This window comes from Talpa europaea (genome assembly GCF_964194135.1).
Source record: "Talpa europaea genome assembly, chromosome: 8".
In the NCBI taxonomy this organism is placed as follows: domain Eukaryota; kingdom Metazoa; phylum Chordata; class Mammalia; order Eulipotyphla; family Talpidae; genus Talpa; species Talpa europaea.
In genome coordinates, this window is record NC_140075.1 from 33,255,547 (window position 1) to 33,270,959 (window position 15,413).

The 15,413-nt window shown below is 36.7% G+C and overlaps 1 protein-coding gene across 1 annotated transcript in view; it reads right to left on the reverse strand.

Annotated features, from left to right (window-relative positions):
• Positions 1 to 15,413, reverse strand: part of TTBK2 (tau tubulin kinase 2) — a gene marked incomplete at its 3' end in the record, with an annotated part of 82,962 nt that overhangs the window by 40,591 nt on the left and 26,958 nt on the right. The window contains exons 3-5 of the mRNA XM_084240529.1: positions 11,463 to 11,536; positions 6,622 to 6,762; positions 5,009 to 5,113 (exon numbers count right to left, since the gene is read on the reverse strand). Of these exons, the coding sequence (XP_084096655.1) occupies positions 5,009 to 5,113; positions 6,622 to 6,762; positions 11,463 to 11,536 (320 nt within the window). The remainder of the gene's footprint in view (positions 1 to 5,008; positions 5,114 to 6,621; positions 6,763 to 11,462; positions 11,537 to 15,413) is intronic.

Below are 15,413 nucleotides of genomic sequence, written 5' to 3' on the forward strand. Positions count from 1 at the left end.
TGTTTTATAAAATCTAGATACCTGAGTGGTAGTGAAAAAAGAAAAACTAAATTCGGCCTTGAAGAGCAGGCAGAATTACAGTAAGAAGGATGAAATGCATTTTAAATAAAAAGAACAGTGCAAACAATGCAAAAAGGATGGAAATAGTCTGGTACGGTTGATACAAATTGTGAAAGAAAATAATGGAAAAACAGGGTGGAATCAGATTAAGGATGGCCCTGAATATCACATGTTAAGTATTTAGCTTAAAATGTGCAAGCAAATGGAATTTGCTTAAATTTTTTAAGTAGGGAAGTTATAGGGATGAGGAAGTAGGTGGAATATTTACCCCGGAACATATTGAATATAAAGGATAGGCTGGAAAGAAAGAGTAGGGGGACCAGCGAAGCAACCAGTTTAAAAATCCAAATAAGAAACTATGAGACTAGTACAAGGACAGAAGCAACATGACTGTGGAAGATGAATGTTAGAGACAGAATCCTAGGAAAATACAGATGTAGAAGGCAAGGACTCCAGGCATTATTAGCCTTCCCACTTTTTTTTTTTTTTTAAACCTGGTATTGACTTTTATTATTTTTTATTTTTTATTTTTTTATTTTTTTTTATTGTTATATTCCCCATACAATTGCAGCCCCCCCATTCTGACCCCAATCCCTCCCCTCCTGCTCCCCTAAAAGTGTCTCTGGTTCATAGTTTTTTGTTGATTTTGATTTTCACTTTCTTATAGTTATTCATTTTCCTGGTCCCTTATTTAAGTTTTCTAGATTCCTGCTATGAGTGAGACCATCCGGTATTTTTCTTTTTCTTTTTGGCTTATTTCGCTGAGCATGATCCCTTCCAGCGCCATCCATGTTGCTGCAAATTGCATGTGTTTATCTTTTTTGAATGCTGAGTAATATTCCATGGTATATATGTACCACATCTTCTTGATCCAGTCATCTATTTTTGGGCATTTGGGTTGTTTCCAAAGCTTAGCTATTGTAAACAGTGCTGCTATAAACATAGGGGTGCAGGTGTTCTTTGGAATTGATGTTTCTGTGTCCTTTGGGTAAATACCTAGGAGTGGAATTGCTGGATCATATGGAAGCTCTATGTTTAGTAGGTCCAGAAATCTCCACACAGCTTTCCACAGTGGTTGGACCAGTTTGCACTCCCACCAACAGTGCAGAAGAGTTCCTTTTTCTCCACACCCTCGCCATTTGTTGTTGCTAGTTTTTTTAATATGTGCCATTCTCACTGGTGTAAGATGGTATCTCATGGTAGTTTTGATTTGCATTTCCCTGATGACAAGTGATGTTGAACATTTTTTCATATGCCTGTTGGCCATTTGCATTTCCTCTTCAGAGAAGTTTCTTTTTAGCTCTTCTGCCCATTTTTTGACTGGATTATTTTCTTTGTTGTTGTTGAGTCTCATCAGCTCTTTGCAGATTTTTGTGATCAGTCCTTTATCATTAGTGTTGGGTGCAAAAATGTTCTCCCAGTTGGTGGGGTTTCTCTTTGTTTTGGTTATTGTCTCTTTTGCTGTGCAGAAGCTCTTTAATTTGATGTAGTCCCAGCTGTTTATCTTTGCCTTCACTATCATTGCTTTGGGTGATGTGTCTGTAAAGATGTCTTTGATGTGAATATCACATAGTGTTTCACCTGTATTTCCTTCTATGTATTTTATGGTTTCAGGTCTTATGTCTAGTTCTTTAATCCATTTTGAGTTGATTTTTGTGTATGGTGTGAGGTAGTGGTCAAGCTTCATTCTTTTGCATGTAGCAACCCAGTTTTCCCAGCACCGTTTATTGAACAAACTTTCTTTGCTCCAATGCATATTCTTTGCTCCTTTGTCAAAGATTAGTTGACCATAAATCTGTGGGTTTATTTCTGGATTTTCTATTCAATTCCATTGGTCTGTATGTCTGTTCTTGTTCCAATACCATGCAGTTTTGATGATTATGGCTTTGTAGTATAGTTTGAAGTCTGGGAGTGTGATGCCTCCATTTCCTTCTTTTTTTTTCAGGAGAGCTTTGGCTATTCGGGGTTTTTTGTGATTCCATATGAATTTCATCAATAATTGTTCTATTTCTTTGAAGAATGACATTGAAATTTTGATTGGAATAGCATTGAATCTGTATATTGCTTTTGGAAGGATTAGCCTTCCCACTTTTAACCAATGGGAAGAAGATGGGGGAGGGGAAGTACTGAGAACTATGTAATAAAATCCTATTTCAATGGAAATAAGAAATTACCTGAAATTCTGAAAAGGCAACAGAAAATGAGTGAAAACTTTTCTTAAGCAGGTGACAGCCTAGGCACTGGAAGTTTCAGCTGAATGGTTAGGAAGGAAACAGCAGGAGACAGCATGGCCTTCTAAGAACGTAGACACAAAGGGTCAATGTGAGCCGCCAGATGAAGGGCTGAGGGAACTGGGCATGCTTTAAAGTAGGAGGGGTAAGAGTGAGCATATAAGATTCGCATCATTATCAACCATATAGACAACTCTCCAGCGTAAGAGACACTATCATTCTCTCCACAATGCTTTTTGACAGATGGCCCTATATTCCATGTTTGGTAAATAAATATACATTCATGTTTTGAGGGGATTTCTTTTGGTGATAAAATAGTTTTAGATCCAGATTGTTATGCTGTTAGATGAATATATACATGTGATTAATAATTCATATGCCACCAGGAAAAAGTTCATGTAAAAAACAGTAAAATCCAACTAAAGTCTTTATTTCAGTTAGTAATACTACACTAATATCAGTTTCCTAGCTTTGACAATGTACTATGATTATGTAAGAATTTATCATTGGAGGAAGAAAATGAAGGATAAATGGTAGCTGCAGTATTTTACAATAGCTTCCTGGACCTGTTCCATACTCTAAAATAAGTACCTTTGAATCTACAAAAGAGGGGAAGAAAAAAAAAAAGGCAAAGCAAGTGACTATAAGTTATATATGTCAATATAAAATTAAGAATGGAGGTTATGCCTAGGGTTTCAGTGACCAATGTAATAGCAACTCAAAATTACTCGAAATTTAAAATTCAGTTCCTCTCTTATTCTGGCCACAATTCAAGTGCTTAATAGCCACACTGGCTAGTGGCTACCATATTACACAAGCTGATACAGAACATTTCCATCTTTGCATTAAGTTACATTAGACAGTGTTGCTTACAGAAGGAAAAGGGGGGCAAAAGGGGCTATCAGGGGAGGATCCACAGCACATTTGTAAGCTGGTAATGAACTATTTTTTTAATCTAGATGGAACTCATGGATGTTTTGATATTATTCCTTAAAAATTTTAGGTGCGTTTTTTGGAATATATAGAGAGAACTAGACCAAAAAGATATATGTTGTTTACTTGGTAATAAAGAATCTTTGTGTATGAGCCTCCCTGCCCTGTACAGATCAGCTCCACTAAAGTCTGTTGCACCCAGGAACACAGGGCTCCCTCACTGCCAAGTTTCCAGACAAAGGGCTTACCTCCCTGTGGAGCAGGACGTGCACATTTTTCATCGTCTGTCAGCTGTTAGTTGCTGTGGAGGCTAAGTGCTGGGCAAGTACAGGTGAAGGTGTGGAAGCTCTTTTCTTACACTCAGTCTACACTCATGGAATGAAGGCTCTACTACCATGGGCATGATATGCTGAGAATAGTGGAGCCCAAACAGCCTTCCCTCCCTGGCTCAAGAGGCAGTGGTTTCAAGCCAGGAGAGGCAAGCAGAGAAGACTTCAGGCTAAGGCACACATCTCAATTTCATGGCTCAGCTCCTAAAATTAGTAAATCACTTAGCTAGAAACCTGCTACTGTCCTCACTCACAACTCCAGAGTTCTAGGTTAGAGATTTTTGCCTTGGGACAGGAGAAAGTCTTAAAAAAAAAAAAAAAAAAAGTTATCTCCTAATCTCTTAATTTCATTTCCAACAATGAAGTTAAGCCTCAGACTCCACTCAAAAAGATTGTGGTAAAGGGAACTGGGAGGAGATTCCTAGATTTAATGAAGATAAAGCCTAGACTACAAGCAAGCCAGGAAAAAACAAGGAGAATAAGAGAGCTGGAAGGTGCCCTCATTAGGTCAGAACAAGTATCAAACTCTGACCTCAGAAACAGTACCATTTTAGAAACTACAATTTGATTAACTTACCAAGGAATTTATGCCACAGGGAACTGCTGTAAGCAATAGAGCAATCAGCCAGCAATTTGTGGAACTTAACAGCTGGGTATGTCATACAGGGAAAGGGAAGAAGAAACCTGTACTTACAAGCTAGCACCACTGTGGGCCAAATCAAAGCTACGTTTCCCTGAGAAGCAACAACAAAGATTTAACACTGTTTTTGGGAAGAGGGGAAATGAACTTCACTAAACAAACAACAGTGACAAGTCCTGGAAAGGGAACCAATACCCAGAACTGTTATAACATATTATCTGAAATGACCTGAACCAAGGATGCTAATAACATCAGTGCCTGATGACCACCCACTAGCCATTTTAAAGTGCTAACACAGAAGAAAACAGCTATTCCAGGAAAATCATCAATAATCCTTTGACTAACTACCCCTAGACTGCCTATCCCTTCCCACTCCTGAGGACAAAGAAACCCTCCTATACCCCTCATATCTGTCTCCCCTATATAACCTTTCACTCACCACTAGAAGAGACAGTTTCTTTATAGCACTAACTGCCGTTCTCCTGTGACAGCACCACCCATTAATAAAGGGCTTCCTTTATGGAAAGGATCTTGTGGTTCAAAGTCTGGCTTTCTGAGCACAAGAGATATGACCCAGTTAGGTCCTAAGGGATAATGTATGTGTTCTTACTATAAGACCTCTCTAAATGGCTTCTAATGTAGTTTTTATAAGCCACAACTTTCAATAAAAAAATTAATGCCATTCTATAATTAAATCATGAAATTTATATGCCACTTCTTGGGTAACATCCACTCTGATACAAAATTAGCATTTATTTAAAAAGAATAACATTAATTCACAAATATTTAATAATAATAATAGTGAAAAATCTTACTGGTCTGACATCACCACAGGAATTGGTAAATTGTCGCGCCAATCCAAAATCAAGCATGTAACATTTCCTGCAAGTACTAGGAAAGCGACCCATAGCAAAGTTTGACTAGAAAAAAGAAGAAAAATATACATATTCTCATAATACTTAGTCCTTACATCTTCTCCTTCCTATATATTCATTCTTCTATTTACATTCTATATAACATATATGTTCCCAATACACTGTTCTAGTCAATGATGTTTATTAGATTTTAATTGTATAAAGTTATTACAACACAACACTGATTTAACACAGAAGTCCTAAGTTGCTTGAAATTCTACTCTAGGTCACTGCTTAAATGATAATGGAATCCCTAGTTTTTAAAATGGAAAATAGTAGGAGTGAGCAAAATCAAGTACAAAGCTCTTAAATTTAAATGAATTTCCTTTAAGCATCATAAAGTTGAATTTCACTAAGTATAAAAATCAAAGTACAATTTAAGCAAGCATTTCAAAACATACCTAAGGAAAATATACTTTGCATTCTTTTCTTTTCTGGGACCCTAGCCGGCAGCCGGGAAACAAACCGGCGCTGCAGAGGCTGCAGGTAGCCTCGCAGCCCAGCGCTCAAAGGCTGCGCCACCAGGAGAAGCCCTTTGCATTCTTTTCTTAATAAAAATAGATATAACACTGAATGGCTACAAACTTGCAAAGGTGTGTATGTAAGTAAGGGTATTTATAAGGGGAAAAAACAAAATGTTATAGAATTGCTAGCTTTTATTTCAAAATACTGTTCTACTTAGTGAATTTTCTGATGAAAATAGAAATAGAAAAAAAAATAGAAACTTCAATCACCACAGTTCTCAAATAATGACATTTAGTATGGCATTGAAATAAGAACACAAATGCTATATTACATTAAGTCTGACTCTACTAGGTTAATTTTAGTTGGCATTTTCACATAAACTACTTAATTTTAGAAATCATGTAGCAACAGATGGGTATGATATCCAACCAACATATGTTAAATTTAATATATTAGAAATGGGTAATAAAAAAAATGAAAACATTTCACAGTTATAGAAATAACATTTCTAAGGAAATCAGAATATAAAAGTACAGTATATATTGCTACAACTGCTCTCAGGAGGAAAATAAGATCTTTCACAATTGATGACTTCTTATAAGCACAATTTCTCACTTGAGAAATAATTCAAATAACATAATGCCAACATCTACAAGCAACATATGTATATTTTAAAAAATAACAACAGGAAAATGAAATGCAAAGCATAACTATGAATTTAGGTGTAAGGCTAAATTATTAGCAATGTTAACACACGTAATATTAACAAGCAAGCATTAATCATTTCTAAAGGCTGCTGAGCAACACTTTCATGAGTGTCTCACTTTATGAGAAGAGCTCTTGAATATAAATTTTAGTTTCTAACTATTTTTGAAAATGGTAATTTTAGCACTCTAAATACATTTTCTTCCACAGAAATAAAAATACCTTGTATTTAATCATAGCTGGTATAGAAAGCTACATTTGTAGTTTATTGTGTCCCATTATAAGACTTATTATAGGAGCACCAAGCAAACTCATTCTGTGCACTGACTGGAAAAGCCCCCTACCGGTTTGATGTCTCGGTGCAAGAATCCCACAGAATGGATGCTCTCGATAGACTCCAGAATCTGTTTACCCAACCGAAGAGTAGTGCTAATGGTAAAAGTGCCCCGGGACTGGCTGCGGCGTAGATCTGCCAGGTTCCGACCCTGTGGAAACCAAATAAACACTTTCAAACGTGGCACTAAATGATGAGAGCAGACTGGGAAACTGTTCATTTGTCATTAAAAACTGTTTTGGCTGTAATAATAAGGCTTTTACTCAAATCATAAGCCCCTCAATCAAGAGAAGTCTCAAAATAATGCATAAATGTTTCAAACATTTAAGAATAACCTCAAATTTTCTAGCATATTATGTTTCCGGGTCATCATGCTTCCCTTTGTCTCTGATGGCATAACAAAACATAGTCTTATTTGAAAAGATATAAAATATACCTAGAGCAGTAATCTCTTGTTACTACTGCCCAACATATAATCCCATAAAAACTACTTAACTTTTCTGCATTTCAATTCCCTCGTAAAATGGGGCAAACAATACACAGGTGAGGTGTAGGTATTGTTTGTGAAGATTAAACAAAATCCATGCAAAGTTGTTTAGAATACTGGCACATGTCAGGTACTCAGTAACGCTACTAATTGTCATATGAACAAAAGTGACTTGAAATACTCTAATACACGTAGTAGTATATGAAAACAATGGATGATGTATCCAAATTGTGCCAAATGTATTATATTTATGATTGCATTTAATTCCCACAGCACCCTAAATACAAGTTGTTATTCCTGTTTTAAGATACATGGTGGTAAACCAGCAAGTAAGGATATTGATCAAAGACTGCCATATTCCAGCGCTGTCAAAATGAATCAGGATACAAACTGAAGAAGTTCTGCTACCCAAAGATAGGGCAATTTGCACATTAAAAAGAAAAACTGCAGTGATTGAAAGACATAAAATATGTTAAATTTATGAATTCAGAATTATATTTTTTAAGAAAGAGAAAATGAACTCATTAGTCTCCTTTAGAAAATATTAGGAAACAACTCTATTCTGAAAACTGGTAAGTAAAATATTAAGCATTAGGCCTATATTTCTTATATATAATGTACCTCAAGATAACCTAATAGTTGATGTGGTGCTTTACAAAGAATTCTAGTAAAGAAATGATAGAATTATAGTATAGTTGCAACCCCACTGACATAACACACTTAGGCAATGACTACTAATAGGCTGATAAAAACCTAGGAAAAAAACCAATGAGCACTTTAAAATGAATGGATGGGTCAATGGTCCCTAAATGTTATAGATCTATTTTTTTCTTTTCCCATTGATCAATCTTAACTTCACTAAAAGAGAAAAGACCAGTCACTGCCTACTGATGTGATGCAATAGGAAGCATACAATTCACCTCTGAAGTATTTTGGTCAAAAAATCTAATCTAATCACCAGTTTGTTGAAAATCCAGAGACAGAAGAACACATTAAACAACACAATAGAAGAATAATCAACAAAATCCAAAATATGATAACTGCTTCATGACAAATGATAAGAACAACAAATGAAAACTGTAAGAAAAAAGACTCTATAGATTAAAAGAGGTTCAAGAACTATCATATGATCCACCTTTTGGGATGGCAGCATTTATCTTGATTTTGATTTTGCTCTTTTCCTCCCAGAGGTGCCTTAGGCTTGTGACAGGCTTTCGGGCTTCAGTGGCCCTGCTTTGAGCCAACCTTGTTTGGCTGGATATTTACCCATGAGGGGATGGGTAACTTCAGGGCTTGATTTGGACACTTTATTTTTTCCCATTTCTGCATTGCACACTAATGTCTTAAAGTTCCTTTCCATTGAAGGTCTTACGCACTACAGTATGTTTTATCTTGATGCAGCAGATAGCAGAACCTATTTAGAATGGGCAGGTTTGGGGGTTCTGGGGTGCCCCTCTCCCTGCGCTATAACAAATGGACATTTGGAGGCAGGCAAAATGAGAAAGTGTAATCTTGGAAGCTATACAGCAATGTAAACTAATGTTACCTCAATTAAGAAAGGAGGGAAGAGACTTTATAAACTGTTAATTTCTAACAATTATATCTTCCAATGGTCCTAAAACTACATTATAACTAATTAAACATTAGTAAATGAACTTATAATGTGGACATTTAAAAGATGATACATGAATATATGCCCCTACTCAGTAATTCTGGATTCTCTAAAAACAAAAAATCCTGGATTAACAAAATTAAAGCAGAATGCTTTTAATAAACTCAGAACTAGCTGTTATTTAAAAGAATGACCTTAGAGGGCCACCCTGGTGGCCAAGGGGTTAAGATGCAACTTATGAAGCTGTCCAAAACCACTGCAGCACGAGTTCGAATCCCTGCTGGGGAGCCACCCACATGGCACAGCAGACCTCTCCTGACTCGCCCGCTGCTCCCCTCAAGCAGTGTATTTCAGTCGATTTGCCTGATCTGCTCCCCACTCTGTCTCTAATGAATCTTCTCACCCCCAACACCTCTGGCCTGTACTCCAGTTCTTGTATGCATAAATAAAATCTTTAAAAAAAAAAAAAAAAGAATGACCTTAGAAATATTACTTTTGACTAACAAAACAATACTTTACTGTAAACAAAAAAAGGGGACTCAGGCCTCCCCTGGTGGCACAGGCAGTGAGCACCGTGCTGTGAAGCTGTCCACAGCCTCTGCAGCGCGTGTTCGATCCTGGCCGGCTGGCGAGGGTCCCATATGGTGCAACAGACTTCTCCTGTCGCTCCCGCTGCTCCCCTCAGCAGTGTATTTCGTCAGTCTGCCTGTTCTGTTCTCCACTCTGCCTGTGGTGAATCCTCTCACCTTCCCACACATCAGGCCTGTACCCCAGTTCTTGTATAAAAATAAATCTTAAAAAAAGGGGGGGCTCAAGAGATATAGCCACCAAATGCAATGTATGAACCTAATTTTAAACAAGATTCAAGAAAACCAAGTAAAAAAATAAAAAAGAGGTATGTATGATCAAGGAAACCTGAATCAAATTCATATTTGATGATATTCAGTAATTATAATTGTTAATGTGGCTATAAAGGGGGAAAAAAGTCATCAGCTTTTAGAAATATAGATAGGTAAAATATGTCTAGGATTTGCTTTCAAACAAAGTGGGAGGGACAGGAAAAGAGTAACTGGCCTAACTTCTCCCTTCTTGCTCTGTTCTTGTTTATCTTTTCTTGCAGAAGTTGTTCACCCTTGCTCTGTTTATCTTTCCTTGCAGACGAAAACACAGAAAACCAGGGGAGACTGAGTGAGAAGCAGAAGGGGTTAAGCACGCTCCCATTAACATAGCAAATATAAAAAAAGCATATCCACCAGATACCAGGACAGATCTGGAGAACACCAAACTTGGGGGGTTGGCGGAGGAATGGTATGTGAATGCATTTCCTGGAAACTCCCAACTCTTTCTCTGAAATACTGCTGACACACACCCACTAGTCTCTTTCCCTCTTTAGTATAATCTCTACCCCACGCCCATACAAGCCCCTACCTAATTTTCCATTCTTTGGCCAATGAACCTGGCCTTGTTTAAGTGTTGAATGGGTAAAAGAAATGATCTGGTCAGTAACAGAAGCAGAATACATATGGAACAAGATTGGTCACACATTGCATAGGTGTTCATTATATTTTTTCTGCTTCCATGTATGTTCAACATTTCCCATAATAATAAAAAGTTAAAAAAAATATATGGCAGCTCTAATGTTAAGCACTTGAACATCTGTACTGGTTATAGGATTAAAAATATTTTTTGCCCTTCCCTAAGTGATATACTTATCACAAAACAGCACCCTCTGGCTATACTAAGGATGTTCATGTAAAACCTTAAAGGTGATAGGTCATTACATGAGACTTATAGGAGTTCTGCCAGCAGAACATAGGAAAGAAATGAGTACAACTGTTTGAAGATAATTTTTTGGGTTTTGTCTTTTTTGGTTTTGTTCTGAATCCAGTAAGTAAAAATCCATTGTAATGGTAAATAGCTAGATTTTTTTCCAACAGAAATAGGATTATTCCTTAAATTTTTTTTTAAGTAGGTTTTTTTTGTTTGTTTTTTATGTGTAGAAGAACTGGGGTGTACGCCAGAGATGCAGGGAGTGAGAAGATTCACCAGAGACAGAGTGGGGAGCGAACAGGTGAATTCACTGAAATACACTGCTAAGGGGAGCAGCAGGCAAGACAGAAATGGTCTGCTGAGCTATATGGGGGTTATCCCCCTGGCAGGGGACCGGACTCAGGCATTAACAGTGATAGCACTGAGACTTAATCCCTAGGCCACCAGAGAGGCCCTATTCCTTAAATTTCTTAAAGCAGATACATATAACTGAATTGCCATGAGGAAAAGAATCAAGTTAGGAGTTTTTAAAGAAATCAGAAACATCAGTGAGAAGCAAGATATAAGTATTACAGAGGAATCTCCATAAAAGAAGGACGTTTCAGGTTCCCTGCCCCACTTAGTTGAAGGGCAGAGCTTAGTGGTGAGGTGAAACTATAGAACACATGGAAGGAGACACAGGAAGGGAGACATGTGAGGGAGGGCATGCTTACCTCTTGGCTTTGTACTTGCAGCATACACTTAGGGAATGTGGAAGAGACATGTGCAGTCAAAGCACATAGACATACTTGAAAAGAGACACATGGATGAGAAACACATGGGGAAGCTGACAATGGGAAACTTTATCTTGATTTTTACTTTGATCAAAATACCTAATTACAGTCATTTGAATAAAAATAACATTTTAGGTTTCATCTAAGCTACTGTAAGTACTTTGATCAAAACTAAAAAAATGTTAAGATACACTTTCAAAGTAACCTACCTGCAACTGCATGACCACATAGTTGAATCGATCATTCCTTCCACAGCCAATAAATCTACAAACATGGTCTTTCCCTAGATAAAAAGAAAACAATGGAAAAGGTTATACTATGGATTCTCTTGTAAAGTATTAGCAACTTTTGTAGGATTAAATATAAATAGCCTGTCTTAAGAACCTTAAAGATAGAAGATCTGCATTATTCAATTTTCTACCTACCTCACCCCAGACCCTGCACTGTTCCTTGTGTAGTCAAATAAATATTTATTGAATGAGTAGACAAAGAGAATAAATGAATTGTAATTTACGTCAGAAGGCAAAAAGTAAGAGGTCACTTCACATCAACCAGACATACATATGCAAGTACGGAAGAGTAATAAATAAGGACTATTTTAAGAGTATAAACCCTGAATTTTAACTATAGCCTTCCATTCACTATTATATGACTTTGGGTAGTTACTTAATCTTTCTGGGCCTCAATGATTTGTATTAGGTCAGTGTTTTTTCAACCTGAGTTTCAAGCATGAAATCCAAGGAAAAGCTGGCTAGAATGCAGAGATGCAAAAGGGGAACAGATAAGATCCTTCGAAGCCTTTATTTAAAAGAAGCAAAGATCCTAAGAATGAACCAAACCTGGTGGATTCCAGGGCCAAGAGGGATTTAGGCTAGAGCAAAGTAAATGAAGGGATAGAAAGCAGGAGATGGTGCTACAGATGTAGGCATGCACCAGATCCTAAAGAGTCTTGGACTCCATAAGAAGGAATCTAAACCACATGTGTAAGTTAATGTTTTCCAACCTAGATTACAAAATCATCTGGGAAACTTTTTAAAGATTCCTAAACTATTTTGATGCAGACTCTGTAGGGGAAGAAGAGGATATGAGTTTTCCAAAAGTTCTTTAAATGATCCAAAAGCAGACAGGCCATGGGCTGATAATTTGAAAATTACTGGTGGAGAGTTAATAAACAGCTAAATTATTTTTAAGATATGGAAAAACACACATAGAACACTGAATTTTAGAACATCACAGTGGTGACAATGAAGATAGACTACAGAGGTCAATTCTGGCAGCAGAAAGGACACTCTAGAGACAGTTAAAATATCCCAAGATAAGAAAATAAGGGTTTGAATTTGAAATAGTAAAGACAGAAAAAAATAGGATCAGAGAGATACTAAAGATGTAGCTTTTTATTAAAAATTGGTACAATTACGGCCTCCCTGCTGGGGCAAGGTGTAAGTCTCAGTCACTGCCCTGGCCAGGGAGCTAACCCACATGGCGCAGCAGACCGCTCCTGTCTCGCCCGCTGCTCCCCTCAGCAGTGTATTTCAGTCAATCTGCCTGTTCTGTTCCCCACTCTGTCCCTGGTGAGTTCTCTTACCCCCCAACACCTCTGGCCTATACATACCCCAGTTCTTGGATGCATAAATAAAATAAATCTTTTTTGAAAAATTGCTACAATTATATGAAAAGTTGTACCAAAATAAAAGAATATATGGGTTGTATAGATTTTTTTTTAAAGATTTATTCATTCATTCATTTATTTATTTATTTATTTATTTATTTATTTATTTATACAAGCACTGGGTACAGTCAGAAGTGCGGGGAGGGTGAGAGAATTCACCAGAGCCAGAGCAGAGAGCAGAACAAGCAGAAGGATCAAAGTACACTGCTGAGGGGAGCAGTGGGCGGCAGGAGAGGTCTGCGAGCCATGTGGGAGCCTCCCAGTGGCTGGGGATCGAGGCTGCAGGCAGCTTCGCAACCCAGCGCTCAACCTCTGCGCCACCAGGGAGGCCCGGGTTGTATAGATTTTAAGGGATATCAGAAAGTTGAGTGTGAAGACAATCAGCTAAATTCAGTAGACAATTGTAATTACAGGCCTAGTGCTGAGACAAAAAAGCTGAGTTACAGAAATACACTGGGGAACCACTAGCTCATGGAAGGTAGATGGAACCATAAACATTGATGGAAGATTGCCAAGGAAAAGAATAAGGAACAAAAGAAACCTAAGACGAGAATTTGAAAAAATGAAACATTTAAAGCATGAGCAAAAATAAGAGAGCCCATGAAGGAAACAGAGGACTAGAGTGAGAGGCAGACAGATAATGTAAGAAAGGTACATCACAGAAACTGGAGAGCATTTTAAGGTGGAGAAGGCCAGTGACAAAAGACACAGACAGGCTGAGAAATGTTTATTAAAGAAAAAATTAGAATGTGACTTTGGAAGGGGGCAGAGAAACCCTGTCATAGAACATGACAATAAATGCAAAAACTTGCCTGTAAAGTGAGAAAGAGTGACAGACCAAAATGCAAACGAGCAAGATTTGGTAGACTTATGAGAAATATATTGCAACATTAAAAAAAGAATTTGTCCACTGACTGAATTAAAATGTAAAGACAGTCCAGACTTACTTTAGTTAATAAATCCATAACTTTTATATTTGGGTTATCACATTGTTCTCTCATTTCTGTGATTTTGTTGAAAGGGGTTCTAACTAGTAAGAATAGGTGCAATGGAAACAGTAACAATGTGAATGAAGAATGCATGTTTCTCACTTTGCATATTTTACATGTTTGCAAAACTATGTTATCTAGTAAATTGTACTAGGAATTAAAGTATGGAATAATGGTTAATTAGTAACTTACTCTTCTCAGTTTCATAGAAACAATAAAAAGTCATTAAAAAGGATTTTCCTCTTACTACCTATTCTTCGAGTCTACCTTCCTATTCCCCCGCACCTCTGGCCTGCACCCCTGTTATTGTATGCATAAATAAATAAATCTTAAAAAAAATCTTTATGATAAGTTATACCAAAATACTATTTATTTCTTGACACTAAAACTACATTACTTAAAAATAATAACAACAAAATCATACCATAGACCTTTATTGGAGAACCAATACACAAAGTCAGCAGGAAATGTTCTAGGATTTACCAATATCTCTTCATTGCTTTAGATAAGAGTTTAACAACTTCTTATACCTTATTTTGTGGTAAGTTTACTACTGCTCTTGTATTTTAAATATATAGTATACAATTAATGAAACTACTTAATAAAGTTATTCAATAAATATGTACAAATTTTTTGGAAGAATGGAGAAAATTACAATTTAAATAGAACAGCAAGTATTCACAACTAGGAGTAGTTATTAAAGTAACTTTTAAATTACTAGTAGTAACAGAGATCACTCCATGAGTACAGGGACTGTATCTATTTTGCTCTGGTACCTAGCACAGTATCTGACCAATAGTAACACAATCAGCATTTGTGATAAACAAATTAATAGAAATTATAACAGCTAATAAAACAAGCTTAAGATGAAAGCACATTGTGCCAAGCATTATATTAAGTACTTCTGATGCGTTCAGCCATCCCATCTTAATAACATAAATATTTTTCAGATGTGGAAATGGAGGCTTAGTAAGGCTAAGCACTTTGTCCAAGATCCCAGTTAGAAGATGATGGAGGAATTTGATTCCCAAACCAATGCTCTTAATCATTATGTTAGAAATAACTGAAACAGATTTTTAGTCAAGTAACAATAAAACTAAAAAGGAAATAAAGACTGTGACAAAACACAGACAGGAAGACCTATTATATGCCAACTACTAAACTAAATACTAGGAATACAAGATAAATCAAGTAAGATTCATGCTGTCGAGGAGTTCATAGTCTAGATATTTGAACAAAAAAATGTAATACAACATGATAATCTCAGTATTAATAAACAAATTGATATTGACACTACACAGATTTGAACTTTTTGTTTATGAGACTTTACATTAGAGTTAATTCACTAGATTTTAAATGTATAAGATGAGAAGAACATTCCAAGAGAAGAACCATAAAGTATGAAGGATCCAAGCATAAATGAAAGATGATTTCCAGAACTGATAAGCTAGAGGACCATGTAAGGGTTAAAAGGTGGGCTTAAGTGGGAAGCATACTGAGAC